The 15307-nt window shown below is 32.4% G+C and overlaps 2 protein-coding genes and 1 non-coding gene across 3 annotated transcripts; 2 read left to right on the top strand and 1 right to left on the bottom strand.

Annotated features, from left to right (window-relative positions):
- The first annotated feature begins 6915 nt into the window (after nt 1-6915).
- On the top strand, nt 6916-9226 carry LOC146921892 (uncharacterized). The gene is made up of 5 exons (XM_085711401.1): nt 6916-7395; nt 7477-7711; nt 7793-8421; nt 8503-8616; nt 8717-9226. The coding sequence occupies exons 1-5, from the start codon at nt 6916-6918 to the stop codon at nt 9224-9226; spliced, it is 1968 nt and encodes a 655-aa protein (XP_085567527.1).
- Nucleotides 9227-9573: 347 nt separating this feature from the next.
- LOC146921891 (uncharacterized) lies at nt 9574-10224 on the bottom strand. The gene is made up of 2 exons (XM_085710801.1): nt 10078-10224; nt 9574-10002 (listed from the first exon to the last, which is right to left on the bottom strand). The coding sequence occupies exons 1-2, from the start codon at nt 10222-10224 to the stop codon at nt 9574-9576; spliced, it is 576 nt and encodes a 191-aa protein (XP_085566927.1).
- A 1618-nt stretch (nt 10225-11842) lies between these two features.
- Nucleotides 11843-11914, top strand: TRNAD-GUC (transfer RNA aspartic acid (anticodon GUC)). Its single transcript has one exon. It is a non-coding gene; the product is annotated as a tRNA-Asp (tRNA).
- Nucleotides 11915-15307: the final 3393 nt, after the last annotated feature.

Raw genomic sequence — 15307 nt, 5'->3', positions numbered from 1 at the left:
GAGAAGAAAGGGGTTGCTTCAAAATGTGTAACCAAAAACTTCAGCACCAGAGTTCTATTTATAGAACTTCTAGTGTGCTCTGCAAGTTATAAGTCACTATTGGGCTTCAGTAAGCCCAACAACGAGTTTAGTAATTTTGCTAACTAATTAGCGTTATTTACTAAACGCACCCCTTATATAAGTCATACTTATATATTTCTCTTTTGACTGTTCTTTGTGTGTGACCCTATAGGTTCTAGTCACGTTGGCAATAATATTAAATCTAATATTTAATATTATAAACAATGAGCGGTATCTAGCAACACATCATTGCTACCCAAGTGACAAGAATGTCAAGTGATCTGACGAAACCTTTCCATGATAATACTCATGTGTACACTTACTCCTTTGTCTCGATATCTTTATTGATCCCAAGGCATAGATATTGTCACCCTTGTATAGATCAATATTTATATTCCTTGATTCCGAAATATACTGAATAACGAATAAGTCAAATATCTTATATTGACTTAGTTCGGCATGGCCATGCAGTTTTACAGTCATATTTCATCAAGAGGCCTAAAGATATATCACCTGTTTATGAGGAGGGACAAATCTCATCTAGGACACTCATGTCCCTCAGCATGCTTCATCAAGTACCCATCAACCAATGTTATGGTTATCCTTTTACAGACAACGTTAGAATGACAACAAAGCACTTGAGTCCACATCTAGGGATCATAGTGGTTTCAGGTCTAAGAGCGATATACACTATTATCATTGTGAGTATATCTTATGGCAATTGCATAGCTTACTATGTAGTATTCTCACGGTGGGTCAATCCAATATAAATATTACTCCTAATATTTATATCTATGTGAAGACTTGATAACTCTTTATCCATGATCTGTGAGATGTGATCATCAGTCTACCCACATAATAGTCTCTATGCTTTAATGATATCCCACTTTCTCAATAAAGCTTGACTACGGATACTTTTAGAATAGTTTCCTTATGTTTAACGGGGTCTCACAATTAAGTTATACTTAATGGTCCATTAAACAGACTAACTATTCTAGGGATTTTATTATTTTGAAACAAAACAAAACCAATAAAGAAATGCCTTATAATTTATATATTCACAATATATATTTATATCAATATCATGATACAAAGCCAAACCCAATCAATATAGATTGGCTATTAGGGCTTACTCCAACAGCTTCAGGCATGGTTGAGACTTATTTGCAATATTAAATATGGACATCTATTTCGTTTGGAGCATTAACAACTGATATTTGATTTATTTAACTTTGCAAATGAGTTACATCTTGAGGATCAAGACGAGACAATAATATTTTCTTTAAAATAATTTATTTGAACTTAAGGTTCACATTTTCAGCTGCTTATTATCTCCCCTAATATTGGGAAAACTGATTCATCAATTGATAATCAGCCTACTGGGCTGTAAACAAGTTGGCTCAGTACAATTAATGATAGACGGAGATTCATATCAAATGTATTTTCCCAATATTCTTTCAAGATTTATTGTTGTGCATTATATTGGAGCAGTTGTGATATACACAACACATCCAAACATCCACTTAGATGAGAAATATTAGAATGTTAACCTAAAACCAATGATAAATTAAGGGAGAACTTATATATAGTAATGCGTTGGCTTGATACAAATCAATATACATACAAGATTGTTGATTCCCAAAATTTGAGTTTATAAGGCATGGTCTCATAACCAAAATAGAGTTTTAAGGTATGGTCTGATAAGTATCAATCATACAATTAACTTTAGACGTCTAAAGAATGGATCTTTAAGTCCATTTTGATGAGCATATGCTACATATTATTCAATATCAATTTCAATTGACAAATGATACTTATCAAATGATTTCTAAAAATTTTAGAAAATAAACTCTTGGTCAAATTTTGTTGACAAAATAATCTCACAAACTTCTGGTTGTGAGTTGACAATAACCATATGTGATCATTTAGTTGATGCATCGATTCAAGTCATATAATATTCAAGTGATTCACATGATCGGTGTATTGATTTAAATATCACCTTATACAACTGAGAGATTCATTCCCTTAAATTGTCAACTTCCTTTGAGAACTAGTAACACACGAAAGTTACTAGATTGAAGAATCTCATGGCTCTTCAATATATTTCCATATTTTTCAACTAGTTTCTACATCATAATAGATCCGGGATAACCCAACCGGTCTTGCCAACGATAAATTTAATATAATTTTTTTAAACTTCTGGTTTACAATAATATGTGCTTCCATTGCACAAATAATATAATTTGTAAACTTCTGATTTACAATAATATATGCTTCCATTGCACAAATAATATAATATGTAAACTTCGGGTTTACAATAATTTGTGCTTCCATTGCACTAATATAAGTGTAGTATAAATAAGAGAGAAAAAAAAATTTACTACACTTATTTTCTTGAGAGTATATCCCGTAATACAGAGATATTTAATAATTTAGATGGCTATCTTATATCTCAATAAAAAAATCATCAGAATGTAATCTTATTGTGTAACTTTATTCCTCCATGTAACAATAAATTAGTTCTTCAGGAGCCTTCAATAATTTTGTAGTTCTTCAGGAACTTTATCACAAGTGATAAAAAAATCATTATTTGAGCAATCCTTTTAGAATTGTTTAATAAACTCAAGAATCCGTATTTGAAACATGATTTGTAAACTTCTTGTTTACAATAGTATATGTTTTACTTATTCCAATCCATTCGAAACAATAATAAACAACAACAAAATTCTACCCAAATGAAATTACATAATGAATATTTTAAAACCTTGATTAATCTTTTGTATTACCATAATTATATCAATTATAAAATAAACTAAACACGAAATTTCTTGAACTAGTAAAAATTTATAAATCATACAATTTTTTCTTTCAAGGTACTATTTAGCCACACACAACTTACGAATAAAATATCTTTTCAAAGTTTGACATCTCCAAAATGTAAATTATGCGTGACATCAAAATAAAATAAATTTATTTCATAAGGAAAAAAATACATATCTAACATAAAATATTTATGAGATAATAATCATGAAGGAATTTTGAAGAATTATGTAGAGAAGAGTTTGTGCGTACCTTGTAATTTAAACCTTCTAGAAGTCTTATGCAATAAGAAAAAAAAATCACAACCAAACTTTGATCATAGAATAAGGAAACAATCTTGCACGATTCAATCCATATAATAGCACTAGTTTCCCAACTGATATAAGCTTACACTAATGGAATTATATGACCTTGACATGCATCATATCAATAGTAATCTCTACTAAATTAATTACCAGAACCACGATATTGGTTATATAAAATAAATAGTATGAGCCATTCACTTCTGGGAATGACGTTCAATGTGATCTTTCACCATTTTAATCAAGAATCACTCTTTGTTCAATTACAAATGTGACTATTTTTTTTTTTTTTGAAAAGGCCAAAAAGAAACTAAATGTGACTAATCTTTCAAAAATATTATTGAAGATATTCACTTATTTTGCTACTTCAGAAGCATATTCGAGTGATATATAAATACACATATTGTCTCATATTTTCCCCTTCTTTTTACCAGATCAAATAGATCTTATAAATTTCTACCATGTTTTAAATGTGTAGTTTTCTTAGAAAATCAAACACAAATATTTATAAATGAAGATCAAAGAAAATCACTTTTTCTTATTTATATTATTTTTACAAATATGTTTGACTTTAAAATATTGGTTCTTTGAGAACTGTACATCAAATTTAAATGATGTTTTTATAAGACAACACTATTATTAACACTATCATTTTAATAGTTTTAAATGAAAAGATAGTAAATATATGAATAATTCTTTGGAATAGTTTGTTACTTCTATCCCAAATTTGTTGCAAGGGTGTTACATTCGTAACAAAAAAATGTTTCTCATTAAATAGTTTGTTACATTAATTTGTTACATAACAATTTAAAATATAGCAACTAAAATTTTCAAAGATAAAATTAAAAGCATTAGAGATTTATGTAACAAATAATTTGTTCCATAAAATTTGTTTTGAACGAAAATTTGTTATGAAAGTTTGTTACAAAAATATCTAGAATTCATCCTATATGAAACAATTTTCAATTTCAAAAATCATATATGCTATTGGTTAAACAAACAATTCATATGACATCCCTTTTTGTGAAAATTTTCAACTAACCACGAATTAAAATAAAATTTAGCAACATAGCTAAATTGAATTCAAGTATTAAAATTAGATCTTCAAGAAATATATATAACTTCTAATTTATTTGTGCAATCCTTCAGGGATGCATGTCATTGGATTGAATTGAATTCTTCGGGAGTTCATGGAGAATAAAAATTGAGTTTTTATGTTGTTCAATAACTACTCAAAATCAAATCAATTCTTTGTGCAATCCATCAGGGATGCATCACTATTGTATTCTTCAGGAATTCATGGAGGATAAAGATTGATTTTTAAGTTCTTTAAGAACTATGCAATAAATTTAAACCATAAAATCAATTCTCCAACAAATCCTTCATAGATAACGCTTTTGAATTCTTCAGGAATTCAAAGCAAAAAATATTAAGTTCTTCGGAACTACGCTGTTGAATTCTTCAGGAATTCACAGAGAATAATATTGAGTTCTTCAGGAACTACGGTTTTGAATTCTTCAGGAATTCACAAAGAATAACTTTTGAATTCTTCCAGAATTCACATGGAGTAATATTGAGTTATTCAGGAACCATATAATAGATCTCTTTGATTTTATAATATGAGATCAATCCTTATGCAATACTTCAGGATTGCATATGGAATAAACAAACACAATAATATAATACAATTGGGTTAATATGTCTTTACCCCCCTGTAATATAGGCGAGTTCCGGTTTTCCCCCCTGTAAAAAAGATTCTTTCGATTCCAACCTTGTAAGATAAAGATTCCGTCGAAAACCCCCCTGAGCACATTTGAGACCCCCCCAGCAGATGACGTGGCAGGATGAGGCATGACGTGGCGCGCCACTGGGTATTTTTTATTTTTTATTAATTTTTTTTTGCCTGCCACGTGTGTATTTGTATGCCACATCACAATTTCCCCTTTTTTAATTAAAATCATTTTAATTATTAAAAAAAACATTAAAAATTTTATTTTTTTTAAAAACAAAAATCAGAGAAAATAGAAAGTCACTTCCTTTGTTCCGTTTTCAACCCTAACAAAACAACACTTCACACTTCACACTTTCATCTTCCATTTTCTAAACCCATACTCAACAATCTCTCAAAATCGGAATCGAATCGAAATCGAAACCCAGAAGAAGATGACGAACTCGAAGAACATGAAGAACGCGAAGAAGAAGAATGTTGGTACAGAAAAGAATAATCGGAAGAACGGGAATAAGAATGGGAACGACGCGAAGAAGAAGAACACGAAGAAGAATATAAGCATGGAAGACGGAGGAAAGAGGGCCGTAGCGGATGCGAAAATGAACAAAGAAGGTGGAAACGCTTCAGTAAGTTTCTTTCTTTCTCTTTATCCTTCTTCTTTGTTTGAAGGCTTTAAAAAACATATATTTGCATGGATTTAAACAAAGATGGTAGTTTTTAGATGTTGTGGTTCTGTTAATGGCTTTAAAAATCATATATGTGCATAGATTTTTGTCTTGTAGGGTGTTGTCGTGTAGGGTTTTTTATTCCTAAGAGAGTAAATTTCTTTGCTGACTGTGTGCGGGGTATGTGTGTGGGGTCCACACTTACACGTGTCTAACTGTGATTGGTCTATGTTTTTTGAAGGATAAACTCTTGTTCAACTGTGTCTTTCATCACGGTGGTGAATTTGTTAGGGATGATGTCTTGTTCTATAGAGGTGGAAAGCAAACAATAGTAAGTGATATAGACTTACAGACCTGGGGTATGGATTCTATTGATGAGATTGTAACTGGTTGGGGATATGATAAACAACACTACAGGATTTGGGGTGCAGTTGATGGGTAAGATGGTAAGTTTTTTCAAATTTATGTTGATCATCTTGATGAAGAGGTTGCTATAAGGGCTATTGGTGATGAAGTTGATGGGCATTTATATTTAGAGCACAATCAACAACATGTCTTGGAAAGAGATTTGGAATTCAGGGAACCTGTTTGTTTTGATATGAAGTTCAACTCTGCTGTGGAGGATAGTGGTTATAGCAGTGATGATGTGGAGCCAGATGACAGTGAAAATGAGAGAGCTACTGCACTAGATGATGGGTTTGATGTTGCTGAAAATGAAGAAGTCCCTATAGAGAAGTTGTTAATAGGCAATATGAAGAAGTCAGGTACTAGTCTCTGCAGTAGAGGTAAGGCTCCTTTGGTTGAACCAGACAAGAAGCAAAAATTAAGTAAGGGAAAGGGTAAGGCTCATATGGTGGAACCAATTAAGGAATACTTTAGTGAGGAGTTAGATAGCTCAGATCCAGATGATTCTGACCATGAGGGAGGAATTAGGTATGAAAAGTTTAGAAAGGAGCAATTAAACAAGGACTATGAGTTTAGATTAGGTATGGAATTTAATTCATTAAGAGAGTTCAAGGATGCAATGATAGAGTGGAATGTACTAAATGGGTATCAAATTAGCTTTGAAAAAAATGAGAGTTATAGGGTAAGGACTGTGTGTAAGGTAGATGCTTTGAAAAAAGGAGAAAAAAGAGAGGAAGGGGAGAAAAAGAAGTGTGGGTATTTATGTCTTTTTTCTAAAGTGGGTTACAGTCACACTTACCAAATTAAAAGCTATGTAAAGGATCACACGTGTGGGAGGGTTACAAAAAACAGATCTGCCAAGTCTAAGTGGGTTGCAAACTTTGCGGTTGTTAACAAACTTCAAACAACTGAGAAAGTCACAATCAAAGACATCATGAATGATATGAGGACCAACCACTCAGTAGATCTTACAAAAGGAAGGGCATGGAAGGCAAAGCAGATAGCACAGAAGATTGTTGAAGGGGATGCTGACAGGCAGTATAGCATGGTCTGGAGATATGCTGCTGAGCTAACAAGGGTTTGTCCTGGTAACACTGCTAAGGTAAATGTTGAAAGACTTGGTCCTACACTTCAGCCAAGATTTGGGTCTTTCTACTTTTCCTTTGATGGATGCAAGAGGGGATTCAAAGCTGCATGTAGACCTTTTTTGGGGGTTGATGGGTGCCACTTGAAGACTAAATATGGTGGACAACTTCTGCTAGCTGTTGGAAGGGACCCCAATGACCAGTATTTTCCACTGGCATTTGGTGTTGTTGAAGTAGAAAGTAAGGCAAGCTGGAAATGGTTTATGGAGCTGTTGATGAATGACATAGGAAATGATAAAAGATATGTCTTCATATCAGATCAACATAAGGTATATCAATATGAATTGTGATTTTTGACTATTTGTAATTTTGTGAGTTTTACTAACTTAACTGTGTTTTAATTGTTATAGGGATTAATGTCTGTTTTTGAAGAAATGTTTGATTCAATTGAGCACAGACTTTGTTTAAGACATCTATATGCAAACTTCAAGAAGAAGTTTGGTGGGGGAACTTTGATAAGGGACCTGATGATGGGTGCTGCAAAAGCAACCTACTTTCAAGCTTGGAAGGCAAAAATGGATGAATTGAAGAAGGTTGATGTTGGTGCCTGGGAATGGTTGATGCTGCATCCTACTAAAAGTTGGTGTATGCATGCTTTTTCTTACTACCCTAAGTGTGATGTAGTAATGAACAACCTAACTGAGTCCTTTAATGCAACAATATTAGTGGCTAGGGATAAACCATTTTTGTCTATGTGTGAATGGATTAGGACTTACTTAATGAATAGGATTGGTACTGCTAGAAATAACTTAGATAGGTGGCAACACAACATCATGCCTATACCTAGGAAGAGGTTAGATAAAGAAGTTGTTCTGTCTGGACAATGGACACCAAATTTGTCCATGGGGGAGGAATGGCAAGTGACACATCATTATGGTCAGCAACAATTTATTGTTGATACTGCTAAGAGAACTTGTTCTTGTGGGTTTTGGGAATTGGTAGGGATTCCTTGTAGACATGCAGTTGCTGCATTATCTTATAGGATGCAAAACCCTTCAGATTTTGTTGACCAGTGCTATTCAAGGGAAAAATATATAGAGTGTTATAGTTTTGGAATCAGTCCCATCAATGGCATGGAAATGTGGCCTGAAGTAGACATAGAAGAACCTTTGCCACCACACTACAAAGGAGGACCTGGAAGACCCAAAAAACTGAGGATCAGGGAGGTTGATGAGCTTGGCAGTAGAATGAGAAGACCTGGAGTGAGTTATAGGTGTACAAAATGTGACCAGTTTGGACACAACAAGAGGAAGTGTAAAAGTACTATTCAGAATCCAAATGCTGCTAAAAGACAGGTAAATTTTTTTCACTTTTTTTAACTTTGTTTAACTTTGTTACTTTTTTACACATCTGATAATGGTATGAAACTGTTATAGAGAAAACCAAAGAGGCAGACTGAAAGTGGTGAGAATGAGCATGCAAATGAAAGTGGTGAAAATGATGCACATACTACTGAAAGGGACAACTCTGATAACCCTGCTAAAAGACAGGTAATTTCTTAGCACTTCATATCCATTACTCTGATAACTCTGATAACTCTGATAGTGTGTTTCAAGACTTAACATATGTTGTGTTCTTACTATTTTGTAGAAGCAAGATACTGCTCAAAATGGTTTGGAATCAATTGAAGATGTGTTTGATGACATTCCTAATGAACTGTTTGCATCCATTCCTGAAATCCCTATGTCTGCTGCTGCAACTGAAGTTAATGTGTCTGCAGCTGCAACTGAGTTACCTGCTGCTGCACCTGGACCAAAGATGTTCAAAGGACCAAGGATGATCAATGGCCCAAAGATTTTCAAAGGACCAAGGATGCTCAATGGGCCAAGGATGCTCAATGGCCCAAGGATGCTAAATGGCCCACCTGTGACAATTGTTGCTAAGTTGAAGAATACTGTCCAAAAGGTTAAGAAGAGGACAAGTGATAGGCTCTGGAAGCTAATGACCAAGTCAATTAAAGGTCCAGGGGCTACTGCAGATGCACCAATGGTAATAGATGAGTCTGAAGAAGGGGTATTAACACAAGAAGGTACTGCAGAGAAGGAAGGAGTGGTTCTTCCATATATGAGAACAATGCCAACTTTAGTTGCAGAGAAATAACTTTGTTTCAAGTAATGTGTTAGTGTTTTGTAATGACTTTAAGCACTTTGTGTGCAATCTTTTGAAACTTTGTTGCCTGTTATGACATTAAGCACAATTAACAGTGGTGCTAAGTATTTTGTAATGACTTTAAGCACAATTAACAGTGGTGCTAAGTATTTTGTAATGACTTTATGCACTATTATAAGTGTTGCTAACTATTTTGTAGTAAATCATGATGTTACTGACGCCAAAGTTAAACCAGAATGTAACAAATCAAAATACTTCATTCATTAATACCAAGCATTACATCATACTAGTTATAGATGTTCTAAAGTTCATCTTTCAACACATTACATTTCAACAGATTACATAAACTTGAAAACAACCAAGAAGAAAATCCATGACAACATTAATAAAACAAGTAGGCCAAAGCTTTTGCTTCTTTCATATTGCAACTTCTTCTTTGTTTTTAGGTGCTTCGTTGTGGCCCTATCAGTCCCATATACCTTGCATAATTCCTTTCCAACTTCTTTTCCAACTTCCTCTCCAATTTCCTTGCCAAAAACCCTTAGAAATTCAGATAGCCTTGCACAGTTCTTGCAACCATCATTCCTACCAGTCAGATTCACCATGTTGCTGCTTCCAACATCGTAGCCATTTGAACCTTCTGAGTTATGCAATGTAGAACCAAGTTCACTGTCCTTGTTCTTTGCAGCCAATCTTTTCAATAGGGCTTTCACTCTTGGTGTTTCTAACTCATCATCCCATATGAACAAATTACAATGATCTTCATTCTACACCAAATAATTACAGCATATTTATAAGACAAGAAGAGGAAAACAAAATCAAAAAACATCAAAAATTATTACCTCCCAAAAATTACAGCACCTCCAAAATTTCCTCTTTGGGTTTTCATCTGTGTTTGATACCCACAATCGCATAAACCTATTGCACCCACATTTCGGTGATGTTCTTCCATCTGAGTTCCCAATTGATGATGCTTTGCTTCCAGCCATGTCAAACCCTAAAAAACGAAAATCGCAAATAAGAAATCGTAAGGAAATTCGTGAGGTTCACAACCAAAATTGAAGAGATTGAAGAGGATTACGAGATTTGGATCTGCAATCGAAGAGGAAAAGGGAAATGGAGGAGGAAGAAGACGTTAATGAAGGATACGGAAATGGAGAACAAAGATAAAGGGAATGGATTTTTTAAAAAAAAATTTTTTAATGTTTTTTTAATAATTAAAATGATTTTAATTAAAAAAGGGGAAATAGTGATGTGGCATACAAATACACACGTGGCAGGCAAAAAAAATTAATAAAAAATAAAAAATACCCAGTGGCGCGCCACGTCATGCCTCATCCTGCCACGTCATCTGCTGGGGGGTCTCAAATGTGCTCAGGGGGTTTTCGACGGAATCTTTATCTTACAAGGTTGGAATCGAAAGAATCTTTTTTACAGGGGGAAAACCGGAACCTGCCTATCTTACAAGGTCTCAAACGCTTTTGAATTCTTCAGGAATTCAAAGCAAAAAATATTAAGTTCTTCGGAACTACGTTGTTGAATTCTTCAGGAATTCACAGAGAATAATATTGAGTTCTTCAGGAACTACGGTTTTGAATTCTTCAGGAATTCACAAAGAATAACTTTTGAATTCTTCCAGAATTCACATGGAGTAATATTGAGTTATTCAGGAACCATATAATAGATCTCTTTGATTTTATAATATGAGATCAATCCTTATGCAATACTTTAGGATTGCATATGGAATAAACAAACACAATAATATAATACAATTTATATAATAATGATTTAATGTATCTATAAGGCACTGATTCCAATTGAAGGAATTGTAACAGTATAGCCTATAATCATCGATACCAAAATTAAATTTACATAAAAAATAGATTAAGAAAAATTGCATACCTCAATTGGTTAGAGCGTCGTGCTGATAACGTGTTATAAAACTATTAGAATAAGAACAATAATAAAGAGAAGTAAAGAAAAGAGAAACAGAGATGATTATATTATTCTCTTGTAGTGTACAATTATGTTACATGTGGTCTCTATTTATAGAGAAGTACAATGACATGACTTAAGAGTTAAGTACTTAAGGGATAAGTACAAATAGGTGTGACTTATAGATAAGTACAGGGTTTGTGGACATCCACTTATTATATTCGTAACAGTATGTTAATTGTTATGTTAGTATTATGTTCCTTGTCGGGACTTTTTGAACAGTGGACCTTTAAGTTCTCAACCCTTCGAATCCCTTACCAACCCATCAAAATATTTCATCTATAAACGACTCAAATTCAATGGCTAAAAAATGATGGATGAACACAAATAAATTATAGTGATTTCAAAGTAAAGGCCACCTACCACAAATTATTAGAACATTGGGTATGAGAATTTATATAAGAATTAAACTCTTACTTAATTTCTTAAGCATCAGCAAATGATATTTGCATAGGAAAAAATAAATTTGATAACAAGCTTGGTTTATTCCTTCAAAAAAAAAAACAAGCTTTGGTTTATAAGTTTAAATGGGAACAAAATACGAGATTGAGATAATAAGGAACTAGCAAAAGAGGAATATAATTGTTGTCTGGTAAATATGAACATCGAACAGTCGTTGTAGTATAGTGGTAAGTATTCCCGCCTGTCACGCGGGTGACCCGGGTTCGATCCCCGGCAACGGCGTTTTTTTGTTTGTTTCTATTTTTTCTATTTTCTAATAATTCTAATAAGCGCTTGTCCACCTTTTTTTTTTTTTTTTTTTTTTTCTTTTCTTTTTAAGGAACCTTTTCTTGTTTTATCACGCACTAAAATCAGTCAATTCACCTCAACTTCTTTATTTTATAAATAATGGATGAAAATTATTTCACGTCGACTAGCAATAAAAAGTGAGTGTAATTTTGACCCAAAATAAATGAATGTAATTTCACATTATTTATGATTTTGTATAACCTTAAATAAAATTATCAAAAGTAAAATAATTTATATTTACAAATCTTTCTCAACGAACCAAATTACAAACGGTACTCTCTCCTTAACAATTACATTCAGCTATGTTAACAATTTGAAATTACAGTTATTAGTTTATTTCGTTAGTTTTTTTGTTAAGTTTTTTCAGTAGAATGACAAAAAGCAAAAACATTACAAACATGATCTGGGACATCGAGTCTCAATATGATTTTAACTCGGACGGAGAAACCTATCGAAATGTCGCACATAGTCTTGAAAAGTTTTTGAGTTTGATCAAAAAATTCGTTCAACAATTTTTTTGTTTGAGCAAAATTCGTGCAACAGTTGCTCTCTCTAAATTTTTATTTTGTTATCCGATTGTATTTTTCCCAATCCTATTTTAATTAATGAAATGGGTTACATTTATTGATACTTTTTTTTAAAAGATACATTTATTATTGATATTTTTTTTTTAAAGATACATTTATTGATACTTGAGAATGCTATATTGCCTCGAATTATATTTCTTTTAATTTAAAACAATTTTTTTAATAATTTATTAGTTTAAAACTTGAAATACCTTATTATTTAACGAACTACACTAGCAATAATCGTGTTTTCCACTAAATATTTGTTTTATTTTAATATTAAAATAATATTAGTGTATTCGACGTTCGTATCTTTTCTTCTTTTCAATCACTATTAGTCACAACTTTTTTATTTTTGATCTACCGAAGATGGGTAATTTAAGATCAATTTTGACCCAAAATATCCCATCTGAATTGTTTTTCTTTATTTTAGTTAAATAAGTTATTTCTATATATCTTCAATCTTATTTCGTTTGTTTTTGTGATTTCGTTGCCTTTGCACCACTCTGTTTGTTTTTATTTCCCGTATTTGTGCAATGTGTTTTTTATTTCCTGTAATAGTGTGGTGTTTATGTGATTCAGGTTAAAAGATTAGGTTTAACCAAGTGCGGATTCAATCAAGGTTGCAGATCCGAAGACATGAGTATTTCAGAGACTTGAATATAGTAATATTTGTAGGCATAAATATTATGTCGTCTTATGCTATTAACATGAATGTTGTGAGCAGTGGCGTTGTCAGGACCTTAAGTTAGGGGGTTCAAACTTTTGAATTTTAATAAATAATTATAATTATCTTATACCTATATGTAAAAAATTCTTTCATTTTTACTGTTCATTTAAACTATTTTATCCTTTTTATATTATTACTAGTTACAAACCCGTGCTTCGCACGGGGGTTCAGTAACGTATTTGACAAAATATTATATTGGAAGGATAGATTGTGAAATGACAGATAATTATAAACCATAATACAATATTTAGAGTACTCTTGCATTACGGATTACAAAATTAAATCTTTAAAATGGTTTGATCACAAGTAACAAATGAAAACATATTTTGTTAGCGGTAGAAACACTTTTCCAGTAATAATTGATATCTATCTATAAACCAATGAAAACCCTATTACCAAAGCTGTCTGATTTATATCATTTTGACTTTCAGCTTCAACATATATAAATCATTTCACATGATCTACAGCAAAGACAGTAACTGCAATTTAGTATCCAGTTCTTTCAGGCGAACAAACTTCTGCATCAGATAGATAGCTGAAAGCCTCTCTACCTAATTTATATCATTTTGTGTTTTAGCTTCAACGTATATAAATCTTTTCACATTATCTACAGCAAAGGCTAGGGATGTCAATGGATACCCATGGGTACGGATAATATGATACCCGTCCCCGCCCCGTTGGATAAGTATGATACCCGTGCCCGCCCCGTATCCTCGTGGGTACTCACTATACCGGTACCCGTGGGTATTGAGGTATCCATGGGTACCCATGGAGTTTTGAATTTATTTATTTTTTGGTACAAATAATAACTTTTTTTAATTACCAAAAAACTTCAACTTTTAAACATCCATACATAATCCACTCAAATTTCATTAATCATACATAATTCATAGAAAATTCATGATTCTTATATAATCTATATGTTTTATGATGTGAATGAAGTAGAAATGGTGAACTTAATAAGATGAATTAAAAAAATTTAAAATAAAAATAGGTTATTATTGAGGATTTTTAGGTGGGGGGTAAAATTTTCTTCAATAAGGTACCAACTTTAAGTAATAAGATATGATATATAAAGATATATTAGTAATTTACTTAATTTATTATCGGGTATGGGTACCCATAGGTATGGATACAATCCAATCCGTGTCTATGTCCATATAATAATGGGTAGTCAAATACCCGTTTATTATACCCGTGGATACCAGTTTAGCTACCCGCCCCATACCCGTGACGGATTTTACCCACGGGTACCCATGGGCATGGGTATTTTTGCCACCCCTAGCAAAGGCAGATATTAACTGCAATTTAGTACCACGTATATAAATCCTTTCACATGATCTACAACAAAGGTAGATAGTAACTGCAATTTAGTATCCATTCCTTTCAGGTGAACAAACTTCTGAATCAGACAGATAGTTGAATGTCTATCTACTTGATTTATATCATTTTGCCTTTCAGTTTCAACGTATATAAATCATTTCACATGATCTACAACAAAGGCAGATATTAACTGCAATTTAGTATCGAGTCCTTTCATATGAATTATACGCACTTTTAAAAACTTGTTTTAAAGGAGAGATGTTCAAATTACGGAATATTACCATTCTTAGTAAATTTGAGAATGAAGTTCGCATAATCCAAATATTTGTGATGCATGGTGTAAGGCATGGGGTTCAGTAACGTATTTTATAAAAAAATTGTTCCGAAGGAAAAATGAACAAATTAATGAATATTGCACAAAAATTAAAAAACTTTATCAAAATATTTATGAAAGCTTTATCAAGAGCAGGAAAACAACATAAATTACATAATAGTTAAAATTATAAAAGTGAGCGCTACTGTCATAGAGTTACCAAAAAGGGATTAACACCAATATTTACATGACACAAAATGAACGAAAGAAACACATTAAACTCTTTAGCGTCTTGTGTAGGAACTTGGTTATTAATATTTTGACCGTTAAAAAATAAAAAATCTCTTTGACATCAAAAAAGTAATATCAACTGAGCAATATTCAGTCTCTTTACA

Source organism: Medicago sativa, chromosome 5 (genome assembly GCF_051527215.1).
Source record: "Medicago sativa cultivar Bolivia chromosome 5, Bolivia_mono, whole genome shotgun sequence".
NCBI lineage: Eukaryota > Viridiplantae > Streptophyta > Magnoliopsida > Fabales > Fabaceae > Medicago > Medicago sativa.
The sequence above is the reverse complement of the archived record's forward strand: the minus strand, read 5'-3'. Positions and strand labels throughout refer to the sequence as shown.

Coding starts and splice junctions, on each gene's coding strand:
- LOC146921891 (XM_085710801.1), bottom strand. CDS start 10,224: ATGGCTGGAAGCAAAGCATCATCAATTGGGAACTCAGATGGAAGAACA. Junction 10,003..10,077: donor GGTGCTGTAATTTTTGGGAG/GTAATAATTTTT, acceptor TATTTGGTGTAG/AATGAAGATCATTGTAATTT.
- LOC146921892 (XM_085711401.1), top strand. CDS start 6,916: ATGAATGATATGAGGACCAACCACTCAGTAGATCTTACAAAAGGAAGG. Junction 7,712..7,792: donor GCATCCTACTAAAAGTTGGT/GTATGCATGCTT, acceptor CAACAATATTAG/TGGCTAGGGATAAACCATTT. Junction 8,422..8,502: donor CAAATGCTGCTAAAAGACAG/GTAAATTTTTTT, acceptor AAACTGTTATAG/AGAAAACCAAAGAGGCAGAC.